This window comes from Hyla sarda, chromosome 2 (genome assembly GCF_029499605.1).
Source record: "Hyla sarda isolate aHylSar1 chromosome 2, aHylSar1.hap1, whole genome shotgun sequence".
Classification (NCBI taxonomy): Eukaryota; Metazoa; Chordata; class Amphibia; order Anura; family Hylidae; genus Hyla; species Hyla sarda.
This window is the reverse complement of record NC_079190.1, coordinates 212406502-212420408: the sequence shown is the minus strand read 5'-3', so window position 1 is coordinate 212420408 and position 13907 is coordinate 212406502. Positions and strand designations below refer to the sequence as shown.

Genomic DNA, 13907 nt, shown 5'->3' with positions numbered 1-13907 from the left:
ATCGAGGAAAATTTACCACTAACATGGTGTTTTTTCAGAATGAAAGGTTAAAGCATCCCAAAGTTATTTATGCATAAAGTAACAGTGATCAGATTTGCAAAGAAGGACTCCTTAAAGGGGTACTCTGCCCCCTAGACATCTTATCCCCTAGACATCTTATCCCCTATCCAAAGGATAGGGGAAAAGATGTCTGATCGCGGGGGTCCCGCCGCTGGGGACCCCCGCATTCTACCATGGGATGGTATTAGCCTGAGGGCCTCCAACAGCTTCGGAAGCCGTTACAGGTGGATGCCGCATGGTAGAATGTGGGGGTCCCCAGTGGTGGGACCCCCGCGATCAGAAATCTTATCCCCTATCCTTTGGATAGGGGATAAGATGTCTAGGGGCGGAGTAACCCTTTAAAGGCATACTCTCTGCTGACACCTCTGTCTGTGTCAGGACCTGTCCAGAGTAGCATAGGTTTGCTATGAGGATTTCTCCTGTTCTGGACAGTTCCTGATACGGGCATCTGGTGTCAGCAGAGAGCACTGTGGACAAGACAAAAAAGAAATTCAAAAATAAAAGAATTTCCTCTGAAGCATACAGCTGCTAAAAAGTTCTGGAAGGGTAAAGATTTTTTAATAGAATTAATTTACAAATCTGTTTAACTTTCTGGCACCAGTTGATTAAAAAAAAAAAAAGTTTTCCACCGGAGTACCCCTTTAACCTGTTAACGACCATGGACGTGTATACTCGTCCAATGGCCGTTACCGGGGTAAGATGTGGGCTCCCGACTCAAGCCCACGTCATACCGTGCGTCCCCCAACTGATTCCTGTAGCTGGGGGCCGACGTTAATAGCCAACATGCGGCGATTGCCGCGGCCGGCTATTAACCCTTTAGATCGCCGCTGTTACGGCTGACAGCGGCATCTAAAGGTGGTAGTACAGAAAAACGTTTGGTCCTTAAGGGGTTAAGGTGAAAATGGGCTGCGTTGTTTAGGGGTTAAATAAATAAAATTCAGAAATCCAGGTACAATGGACATGCACATTTTTTCATATTACTCTCTAAAAAGATTTTTGTCATTCTGTTTTGTATACGGAACTTTAGACTTTTTTGGATCGTGCCTATTGGTCTCTTTCAATGTGTCTGTAATGAATTACTATTTTTATATAAATGGAATGCATTTTTTAGATACTCTTCATAGAGAATTCATTCATAGAAATTCCAGCTGAATTTCTTGGTATTTTCTATTTCTCTTTAATCACCTCTAAGGAATAGAGTTCTTGATTTCTAACAAAACCTAAGAGCCATTAAGTGTAAAGCTGTAGATGTGATTAATATTGCTAATGAAGCTAAAAGATGTATGAACTTTTTCTATATGCAGGTGATAATTCATTTGACAGTTCCCCTCCTTCACAACCCCCACCACCACCCCCAGCACGTTCCTGCCTCACAGAAAATTCCAAGTCCAATGCGTCAGGAAGCAGACCGAACTCTGCCTCGGACTTGTTTCTTCTTCCTATGGGTAAGATTTTTGTATAAGTAAATTAGAGAAGGGGAAAAAAACAGATTAAATAGAAAACTATTACCACTATTTTCCATTTGATGTACTTTATTGATTCCTTTCCGGAATGTCAGATACCATCATCCATTAAATTGAAAAACATTAAGATTTGCATTAAATCTCCACCACTTACAAGCACTTGCCACAAACCAGCACACTAAAGAGGTGCTTATTCTCCGCATTTGTGAGTTTCTGATGGCCATTTAGGGAAAATAAGCAGAAAATTGATTTGTCTGTTGATCACATAAACAACATAAGAAACCATTGAAGTGGCACAAATTAAAAACTCTGTTGGCAAAGGGTTCAAATAGGATAGATTCAGAAAACATTTAAGTTGTTTACTGGAAAGTAACTAGGAATTAAGAGTTAATCCTATAGGGTTTAGTGAATGTTAATTGCAGTCTTGCTGTAAATAAGAGCAGTTTGTCCCTTATTTTACTTAAATGGTGGACACAGCTCAGATGTAAAGTTTATGCAAGTACCAGAATTGTTTATTTAATCTTTATAAATATTAAATAAAGAAGTGAATTAAAAAATTAAGTTCTGTTTGTAATTTGTTGTGTCACATAAAGGTTCAACTTGTAATTTAAGACCACAAAGGGTTAACGTGTTACCTGGAGGAGGATTGTAACAGCATTACGATTATTTTGATATTTGTTACAATAAAAACTATGCCCCTGGCAAGAATGTATTCTAATAAGAAATACGTTTTCTAGAAGATAATAACCATCAGATGATTTCACTCTGCGAACATGATTCCTTTTATTACTGCATATTCTACAAAGTCCAGATATTTATATAAGGAAACTTGTTCCTTGTGGCACTGTAAAACAATATTTAATAATCTCAGGGGAGTTGCAGGTTCAGAGTTGTGATATTGCTGGATCAGTCTGTTCATTTTTAACTAGTGACATTTTATTTTCTGCACATTTTCATGTGGAGTTTTATTACTGGTCCACTGATATGTAAAGGGATTTTCCTTGATTGACCAAAAAAATGGGGGCGTAAGTGAGTTAAATAAAAAAAGAAAAAACTTCTACTGACTCCTCTAGTTGCTCTTGCTCCAGCAACACCACTGCTCTGGAAGTGCCCCGGTGATGTCATTGTGTACTGTGCACATTGTGGTCACTGGGATCATTGTGGACTGCTGCACCCAATTATTGGCCTCAGCATTCTGGTGCACTTGTTCTACTTTCTCACACCCCCACTAATGTATTATGACAAATTGTTGCAAAAATGTTTTAGTCTTCTGTTCAGGACATTACAGGGTTTTCTGATGCTGATGTTTTTAGTTCACATAGCATTTCTGAGCTGTGCGAGCAGAACTAGGTCAGGACATCTTTTTGTCTCTAGTCCATCTGTGGAAACCACACTGTCTATCGCCAAACAATGCTGAGCATGAGCGCAGTGTAGGGGAGTTAATATTTGCTCTAGGATCATAGAAGAAAAACAAATTTACAAGATTTCAAATATGTGTCTTCATTATTTAGTCCACATATGTATACAGGTAAAACAGGTAACGTTTCAACTCATGGTACAGTCAGGTCTTTGTCAAGCTTTGAATTAAGCTTGACTAAGGCTGGACTGCTTTATGGGTTGAGCCTTATCAAATGTTTAGGTCGCACAGGGTCAGAGTCCTGAGATCGGATACGATTGCGAGTCATAACCCTGTGAAGTGTGCAGTAGCATTCTTCACTGCCTCACCAGCCCCCAAATCCGACTTATTCACTACATTAGAGTCTATGGTGAATGAGTCAGGCTTGAGTGACAGCCAAGAAGTCAGGTACACGCTGCTGTGCACTTCACCTCCCTTTTAGTATTATTTTTTATTATACAATAACTAGGATTTGTACAACACCTTAAAAGGAAATGTAGCATTACATTTATTGTGTTTTTTTCCTACAAAGAACACTCCTTACCTATCTGCATGGTAGGTGACCAGTGTCTGATCATGGGGGCCTGACCACATGGATACCCACAAATTAAGAGAATGGGTGTCCTGTAGCCACCCATTTTGATTCAGGAAGGTCTTTGTTTAAATGCAGAAGTATTAACATAAAGAACTACTTGTAGTATTGTATATAGTCCATAACACAAGGGCATAAGGATTGAAATAAAATAAAATATATTTTAATATAAAAAATGATGCATATATGTGTGACTCTTCACAGAGCAGAGGGGATTATGATGCTCAGGTCACCGTGGCAGTACTAAACAAAGAAAATAAATCTGAAACACTAAAGTAAAGTTAACAGCACAGTAAATAACAATAATAGGTAGCACAAAATCTTGATCACAATTCGGTTGTCAAGTCAACTTATGTCTGTTAGGTTACACAGCATGAACTGAAAACTGTGCTATGTCTATGTAGCCTTTATTAAGTGAGTCCTAATAAAAGTATAGACGCTAACATCTAGGAGTGGGAGGGGGTAAAAGGGGATTGATTTATTTGTATCCCCCTCACTTCAACAAAGCTGCAGTCAGACATATGTGCTGTTTGTCCATTCAACACTATGGGCCTAGCAAAGGTAGCCAAATACTCTACTGGTAACCACACTGAGCATACGCATATCAACTATCCTTTTAAATCAAACAATCTAATACCTAAAGGCCTGGAAGAAGTAGCAATTAGTTCTGGCTTTTTGAGAGGGGTCCCTGTATGTCCTTTTATGTTTTCTTAATAAAATTAACTACTAAATATTTATGATTTGCTAAAAATATTAACATACTAAAACTATTCTCAGAAGGTGTCTTCATAATTATTCAGTGTGTTATATTATTATGCATACATTGTCAAGTGTGTTAAATTTCCCTATTGATTTCTTTGTTGACAAATTTTCTTTTCGATAATATATATATTTTTTTAGAAGCACCTTTACCACCCACACGCAGAGCAACAAATGATGTCAAGCTAAATCGACTTTCCCAAGAATATGATCAGCTGCCATCATGCTCAGGTAACCTGTGCGCATAATATGTGCATTCATAGTATATTAAACTTTTGAGTTACGGCATTTCTCTTATAAGTATTTTTATCATGACTGCTTTGTTGACCCCAGTGATCACAAGATTGCTTGGTAACAGGACATGACTATACTGCTGGGTCTATCTACACCGTGCACAGCCCTGGCATTGACATTTGGGCTTATTTCCCTTATAAATCTGGCTGCTATGGCAGTGATAGTTATAAGGGAGATTGGTAATAAAAGTTGGATGAACTTAAATGGGCACTGTCAGATACAAAAACTTTTTATATGTTGTGCATCTTGGCAAAACATTATCTCTAATATATTTCAGAAAAACATTTTATTTCCTTTTTATAGAAATCATAGCTTTTAAAATCAAGTCCAGTAAGTGAGCGTGGGCTAGTACTCCTCTGTGCTCTCTTCTGTCTGATAGTACTCCTCAGTGCTCTCTCCTTTCCTATCAGACAGGAGAAAGCACAAAGGAGTTCTAGCCCACCCTCACTTACTGAGGTGGAAAGAACTGCCTGTAGAGCTAAAAGACAGGATTGTGTGGAGGTACAGATCTGGAGAAGGGTCCAAAAATATTTCTGCTGCACTAAAGGTTTTTAATGGCATGATGGACTACACATTTCTTAAATAAAAGAACCAGAGCTGGTCGGCCTACCAAACTAAGTAATTGGGGAGAAGGGCCTTGGTAAGAGAGATGATTATGAACCGAATGCTCACTCTGGCTAAGCTCCAAAGGTGGGAGAAACATCTGGAGGGCCAACAATCACTGCAGCACTCCACCAATCTGGGCTTTATGGCAGAGTGGACAAAAATAGCTTTTCCTCAGTAAAAGACTTAACCTCAGTATGGCTCTTAGCAAACATTTGATCACTTACATAATGCACTGCCATACATTGTGTTATGTTTGTTACTCCCATTCTGGTAGTTTATTAGGTTCTGCCTTAGAAGGGTCTAATAGGCCCTGACATATGGTAGACCCAGGGGCCATTTTTAAGCCCTTGGCTGCCATGGCAACACCTTATTGCCTTGCAGGACCATCAATGAATTTACAATAACGCATAAAACGACACAGTTGTTGCGTCCAGCAGTGACTGCAGCATCTGAAGGGTTAAATGGCCAGGGTTGATTGCAGTTGACACCTGCTGTGGGTGGCACAACTCCCAAACCTGTGCCATAATAGTACATTTAGTAGTACCATGCAAAAAATGTCAAACCTTTTAAAAAAATTGGTTCATTTTATGGTGACACATTCACTTTGTGTAATCTTTCTTTACATAAAACAAAATATAGAAAAATAGTACCAGAGTAATAGCAGATATGGGAATGCAAAATGAAGACTGTTTAAATCAGATAGTAAAAATACATGGACAATAGAAAAAAAATGCAGAAAATGTGTACATAGGAACAGTGCCAAATTTTACATTTACTACAATAGGGTCAATAAAGCTCATAAGAAATATATGGAGATGCATAAATTACCCTAAAATTTCAATGAGCAAGGGCAAACTAAATACTGAATTGTGAGCATAACAAGGACACATTCACTTTATAAAGAAATCATATGACATTTGGGCTAAGGCCATCCAGTGTCTGCTATAGCAGGGGAGAGCTGATCCCTTAAATTTAGGTAGTTGGAAAGTGGGAAACAACCAGCAGTTACTGAAAACATATATCATGTCACTGCAATTTTTTTCTTATCCAGTTTTTAAATAAACATTGAGTAATTGAATAGATTACTATTTTTTCGCCTTTCTTTCTGCTCTGTTATAGACTGTGTAATTATTTTTCACCTAGATAAGGTACAAAATAATTAACATCAACATACAGGAAATAGGCTTGTGATGAGACATCTGCAGACATCATAGAAAAATGATAATGCACTGATTGCTTTAGAAAAACTGCATGGAAAGGACTTAATGTTGTCTCACAGTTGGTTCCCCCTCCTACTTTTTTTTCCTTTTATCTCTTGAACGCAAATGTTAAATAAGGCATGATATCTTTATAGTACTACAGTAATGCCATATTGTATGTTTGTTAACATGGTTTATATGTGTTACATGTAAAATTAAGTTTCCAGTACCTATATACCTAAAAAGTAAAGGGATTGTCTGGTTCAAAAACTACATTTTAGACTTTAGTCCTCAATTCATTGCCTGGGACCTCTAAGGCTATGTTACATAGTTACATAGTTAGTATGGTTGAAAAAAGACATACGTCCATCAAGTCCAACCAGGGAGTTGAAGGATAGGGGTGTGGCGCGATATTGGGGAAGGGATGGGATTTTATATTTCTTCATAAGCATGAATGTTATTTTGTTCTAATCTAATCCTGTTTTAAAGCTGTTAATTTTTCCTGCTGTGACCAGTTCCTGAGGTAGACTGTTCCATAAGTTCACAGTTCTCATGGTAAAGAAGGCGTGTCGCCCCTTGAGACTAAACTTTTTCTTCTCCAGACGGAGGGAGTGCCCCCTCGTCCCTTGGCGGAATTTCTGAGCGGAATTCCGCAGGAATACTCGGCTCGAAAAACTCAGCAAAATTTACTTCACATTATGTGTAGTAAAATTCCACTGTCCCATTCACACAGCAGAATTTCTGCAGCTGACATTCTGCTGTGGAAATTCTGCATTCTGCAAAATTTACAAACTTGTCTTTGTATTTCCATTCAGAGCCCCTTGAAGTTAATGGGACTCTGAATTCGAGTGGAATCTGTAATTCCGCTCAGATTCTGTGCAATTTCTTCAGAAAATCCGCATTCTGTGTTTCTGCATGGAAATTTGACAGAAAAGCAGAGTTTCCGCTGTGTGAACATAACCGAAGAGAATCTCTCACTTTGAAAGATCCAACACTCTAATCTATGCAATGCACAAATATTCCAGTCATTTCAGTGTGATCTGTGTAGTGTCCTCATTTCTCCTGTTCACACACAGAATACAGCTGGGATGCATGTAATAAGGGATTACACAAAGTCGACAACCACTTCCCCTTTCAACAATTGATTATTTTTTTTTTTTTGCTTTTTAAGGTTACGTTTACCTTTGTTTTAAGATGTTTTATGTGTGTTTTTACAGATTGTCCACAAGTACCAGCCAGACCACCAAAACCACTTCCCCGCAGAACTGCACCTGAGATTCACCACAGGAGACCATACAGCGCTGATTGTTCAACAGAGAATGTAGACGCAAAAATAGCAAAACTTATGGGCGAGGGCTACTCATTTGAAGAAGTTAAGAGGGCCTTGGAAATCGCTCAGAATAATGTAGATGTGGCTCGCAGCATACTTAGAGAATTTGCGTGCTGCCCTCCTCCGGTCTGCCCACGATTAAATCTATAAAAAAGACACAGATTTTAAGACTTCACTATTGGAGCAAAGCGAAATAATGGATTTCATTTGTCACCTTAATTTAAAAATGGCATTCCAGCAATTTTTTTCCCCCTTTAAAACATATGGTAATGCTTACAGGCCCAAGTCCAAAGTCGCTTGGTTATATGTAAAAATGGGGGGGGGGGGGGGGGGGGGGGGGAAATCAATAATTGTTCATTTTGAAAATATGGTATATACTGCTTATGCATATAGGTAAAACCTATTTTGTTCTCTGAAATCTGTGAGTTTTATTTTATTTTTTGTTCTCTTGTTTAGAGCTGGTAAGTTTTTTTATGATTATTATTTTTCTATTTTTTTATGTTATGTTTTTAAATAATGGACAATTTGTGTTGTAGACATTCAACAGCACTTTCTGACCTCATTGCATTCTGGAAAATGCTTTTCATTCTCATTATTGTATTTTGTACAACATTTTAATTTATCCAAAAATACTGCAAAAAAAGTGGCCTTTACTACTGACATACGGAGTTATTTTGTATTAGGCTTAACTGCATTTGAATGTGTAATGAATATCACTTTTGTGGAACAATTGCCTTTACAGATGTATTTTGATATCATTGTATAGCGAAGCCGAATTACTTTGGATATGGCAACTTTTATTCTTCTGTGATCTTAGAAGAAAATGCATCTAAGCAAATGCTAACAATAAAATTCAGGATCATCATTTTGTACTCTGGTGCTTGTGGAAAATAAGCATGCAAAGTACCAAATAATTTATCAGCTTAATGTCATTTTTGCCAAGGTGTTGGTGCTTAATGGTACATTATGGGAACCAATCAATTACGATCCGAAATTCCTTTTTTTTTTCATTTTTGAAATACAATGAGACTGTTTCATTTTACAGTTCTACAAGCAAATGTTTGAGAGTAAGAAAATATGTGAATTTTGTGACCTCTCTAGCATCACAACAGAACTTTTTGACAATCATTCCAATGTATTGGCTGCACAAATCTAATTCAACCTAACATCCTTTAAATGGTAGTATTCTGCCATTTACTATGTATGTGCTTGATTTCTACGGGCCCATTTTTTTCCATATTTTGTGATGCTGCTTCTGTAAACCTGGTTTGACATTTGAACTCAGTGTTCACATTGCTGGTGTTTCTAAAGTGTTTAATAAGCCAAACTACTTGAACAGGTCAATCGAATGCAATAAAGCGCCATTTTAAAGTGTGCATGCAAATACTGGTTTATTCATTGCAGATTATTGACTTTTGCTAAATTGGCCATTAGAAAAAAAAAGGTGCCGATGTAACTAAGTTAGTTACAAACCATGACATACTTATCCCTGGAGCACCAGAACCCATGTTTACATTTACCCATGTTTACATATAGTCGGTTATATATAAAAGTAACAAACAAAAGCAAATAAGGCCACTTGCATTTACACAGGCTTACAGCTCACGTCTCGTCCCCGTCACTAGTTTTGCTAAAAGATTAGCAGTAGCAGGGGTATAGTTATTTCTGGAAATATATATATAGATATATATATATATATATATATATATATATATATATACACACACACACATTTAGGGGACGTATTGGCTACTGGGTAGGACAATGAATAGATGTAGCATCAATTTATCAAATTGTTACAGTGGAATACTTTTATGTGAGTTTCAATGTGAGAAATTCACCTAATAAATTGCTCTTTCCCTATCCTTCACTCATGCGGCTCAATACAACTCTTTGTGCACAGACTGACTGCAGTCTATCAGCACAGGTTCAGCACATGTCAAGATAATATCCCTTACAGCAAGGACAAAATAATTGTCAGCGACAAGAAACTGAGCTTCTAGCCAGAAGAAAGTTATCACTAGATAACTGATAAATTATAGTAAAGCAAAGGAGTAAAGTTGCTGCTTATGGCAGATTCTTACAGAGTACATTGACTTGTGCCCACTATAAAACTACGCAATCAAGAGTTGAGAACAATACACAGCTCTCATTACCAAGTGAGGGTTTTCCCTTATGCCTACCACTATCATTGGATTTGCTTTTTTTCAAGATCTTTATTTAATGATTTTCCTCAATCCATAGAAAAAAAGCCATCCTCCAGGATGCTCCACAGAACAGAGAATTACAGGCTTGGCAAAAGCAACACACAGTGCACTAAATTAGATTTGAAAGCTGTATAGTGGATGTATATGTCCATGTTTTGAGGGACACTCATTTTAAGTGCAGTGTCAGCAATACTTTCAAGACTAAAATGTAATATTACAACTGTCTTTCTGTTACAATTAATAATTCCTCACTATGTCAAATGCAAATGTCTAAATTTGTGCTGGCATTTTGGTAATTGCCAGAAATTGCTGAACATTTTTTTTTTTTTTTTTAAATGGGCACAGTTAGATCCAAAAACTTTTTATATGTTGTTACTCATGAAAATTAAAGACATTTTGTAATATGGTTGTTTAAATTATTTTTAATAACTAATAAAGAAAATGGCCACTGAAAATTCCTCCACTAGGGGTCCCCATACCTACTGGGACACTATCCAGTCCTGCAGCAGCATCAGGCTTGTCCATGGGTCATGGACAAGCCTGCATGAGCAGACAAACCAATCACCTTCCCCTGAGAGGATATCTAACGCTGTGAGCTAATGTAAAGAGGTATTTTTATAATAAATATAGGCAATAGAGGCAAAAGCAATAGATATATAGTACAGACCAAAAGTTTGGACACACCTTCTCATTCAAAAAGTTTTCTTTATTTTCATGACTATGGAAATTGTAGATTCACACTGAAGGCATCAAAACTATGAATTAACACATGTGGAATTATAGACCTAACAAAAAAAAAGTGTGAAACAACTGAAAATATGTCATATTCTAGGTGAAAAGTGCCCCCAAGTGCAGTCACAAAAACCATCAAGAGCTACAAAGAAACTGGCTCACATACGGACCGCCCCAGGAAAGGAAGACCAAGAGTCACCTCTGCTGTGGAGGATAAGTTCATCCGAGTCACCAGCCTCAGAAATCGCAGGTTAACAGCAGCTCAGATTAGAGACCAGGTCAATGCCACACAGAGTTCTAGCAGCAGACACATCTCTAGAACAACTGTTAAGAGTAGACTGTGTGAATCAGGCCTTCATGGTGCAATATCTGCTAGGAAACCACTGCTAAGGACAGGCAATAAGCAGAAGAGACTTGTTTGGGCTAAAGAACACAAGGAATGGACATTAGACCAGTGGAAATCTGTGCTTTGATCTGATGAGTCCAAATTTGAGATCTTTGGTTCCAACCACCGTGTCTTTGTGCGACGCAGAAAAGGTGAACGGATGGATTCTACATGCCTGTTTCCCACTGTGAAGCATGGAGGAGGAGGTGTGATGGTGTGGGGGTGCTTTGCTGGTGACACTGTTGGAGATTTATTCAAAATTGAAGGCATACTGAACCAGCATGTCTACCACAGCATCTTGCAGCGGCATGCTATTCCATCCGGTTTGCGTTTAGTTGGACCATCATTTATTTTTCAACAGGACAATGACCCCAAACACACCTCCAGGCTGTGTAAGGGCTATTTGACCAAGAAGGAGAGGGATGGGGTGCTGCACCAGATGACCTGGCCTCCACAGTCACGGGACCTGAACCCAATGAAGGCAAAAGGGCCAACAAGTGCTAAGCATCTCTGCGATCTCCTTCAACATTGTTGGAAGACTGTTTCAGGTGACTACCTCTTGAAGCTCATCAAGGGAATTCCAAGAGTGTGCAAAGCAGTAATCAAAGCAAAAGGTGGCTACTTTGAAGAACCTAGAATATGACATATTTTCAGTTGTTTCACACTTTTTTGTTATGTCTATAATTCCACATGTGTTAATTCATAGTTTTGAAGCCTTCAGTGTGAATCTACAATTTTCATAGTCATGAAAATAAAGAAAACTCTTTGAATGAAAGGTGTGGACAAACTTTTGGTCTGTACTGTACATGGTCAGCATTAGGTACTGAGTAATATATTTTTGTTTTCTAGAATGTGACCGGTAAGCTTTTGTGAAGTTAAAGCGCATATAGACTTTTGAACACCACTATTGTGGTCATATAAAGAAATCTATGTTAGATGTAAGACTTTATAGATACATTCCTATACTTTATTTTTCACTAGTTCTCTCTATACCACATTCTCTGAAACTACAAGAAGAACCTAAACATGACACAGCAGTTTATGGTGATACTTTATCACACAACCCAGTCAGAGGTAGTGTATCCACACTTTGGTCTTCTTAGGAATTGCTACCAAACTTTAGATGAATTAGCTTCTAGGCTTCTGGCACTCCCGCAGTCATGACTTGGCCTTCTTTCTTAAAGCTTGGACAGCAATTCTCATAATCCCTATTGCATTGTTTTCTAAGTGTTAAACAACATTACAATCGAACAGCTAAAGAGGGGATTAAATGGAAAATAGAAATGAAGGAAAAACTATTTAAAAAAAAATAGCATGTTTCAGAGGAATGACCCATAAAGTGTCAGTCTTGAATGCATCACATTCTTTTCTGTTTTGCCAAGACAATATGAAAAGGGAATTTCAATGGATACTGCCCGAAACCATTATTTAACACCACATAAAGACTAAGTACGGCTTAAATCTGACCAGTCTGGATAAAGTTCACCAGATGGTGAAATCAATTTTTTCCAGTGGTTACATCTACAAGATAACTAGATCCATAAAAGCTGCAAAATTTAGTTAATGGTGTTCCTCTAGTAACTATCTGTTCAATGTCTTTGGAGGTAACCGCAGGTCTGTGTTTATACCATAATGTGTTATGGTCATTTAAATTGCAGATCAGTTGGGATCCCACTTCTGAGACCCCCCTGATCATTAGTAACAGCTAGGTAAAGTTGCTCCCTGGCTTGGTGCTTAATGCAGCTGATGGGATCCATTGACTATATAATGGAGCCCGTATCCTGTAAGTCAGCTATAACTAATTATTACAGGAGTCTCGACACATATACCCTGATCATTCTGTGTGATATGTCAAATTTAAATGAGATCAACACTTAAGGGTGTAATAACACTGTATTACAGTATCCTGCGCATATTTAATATGCAGGATTTTAAGCTGTGTTTAGTCATTTAGTTTACATTGAAATCTGCAGCATAGAATTTACAGCTTCAAACAGGGCCAGACTGCTTGGGAAAACCAGCCCTGGAAAAAATTACCAGCCCCATAGTGTTGCCTCATTATACCAGCACTTCATCATTTTCTTGTTCATGAAAGGTAAAATATAGTTATCCCACATTAGGTGCAGTATAGTCCCCCACATTAGGTGGAGTATAGTTCCCCCACATTAGGTTGGTAGTATAGTTCCCCCACATTAAGTTGGCAGTATAGTTCCCCCACATTAAGTTGGCAGTATAGTTCCCCCACATTAGGTTGGCAGTATAGTTCCCCACATTAGGTGCAGTATAGTTACCCCACATTAGGTTGGCAGTATAGTTCCCCACATTAGGTTGGCAGTATAGTTCCCCACATTAGGTTTGCAGTATAGCTCCCCCACATTAGGTGCAGTATAGCTCCCCCACATTAGGTGCAGTATAGTTCCCCCCACATTAGGTTGGCAGTATAGTTCCCCACATTAGGTTGGCAGTATAGTTCCCCACATTAGGTTGGTAGTATAGTTCCCCCACATTAGGTGCAGTATAGTTCCCCACATTAGGTGCAGTACAGTTCCCCCACAGACATACAGCCTTCAGGCATATACAGTGTATGGCTGGAGACTGTATGCCTGTTTACGGCCCCACTTCAGTATTCCGACCACCGCTCCGGGGGTCACGATCTGCTGCTATGGCCTATGGGTAGATCGTGACCCCGGAGCGGTGGTCGGAATACTGAAGATGACATGCCGCTGGTCACTTACCATGCGCGCACGTCCTCCTCACCTCTCTGCTCTGTTACTATAGCGCACGCAAGGGACATCAGTGAAGTCCCTGCGTGTGCAACCTCCCGTCGGCCCCTGCGTTTTTAAAGTTAACGCGGGGCCGGCGGCCGCAGAGAGGTAACCGGGCA

At 38.7% G+C, this 13907-nt stretch overlaps 1 protein-coding gene across 6 annotated transcripts in view; it reads left to right on the top strand.

The window, feature by feature from the left end:
- CBLB (Cbl proto-oncogene B) overlaps positions 1-8027 on the top strand; it is a 207124-nt gene extending 199097 nt beyond the window's left edge. For all 6 annotated transcript variants that reach the window (XM_056556288.1, XM_056556287.1, XM_056556292.1 and 3 more), the window contains 3 exons: positions 1365-1505; positions 4412-4501; positions 7587-8027. In XM_056556288.1, coding sequence (XP_056412263.1) covers positions 1365-1505; positions 4412-4501; positions 7587-7849 — 494 coding nt within the window. In that variant the 3' untranslated portion in view covers positions 7850-8027. The remainder of the gene's footprint in view (positions 1-1364; positions 1506-4411; positions 4502-7586) is intronic.
- Positions 8028-13907: the final 5880 nt, after the last annotated feature.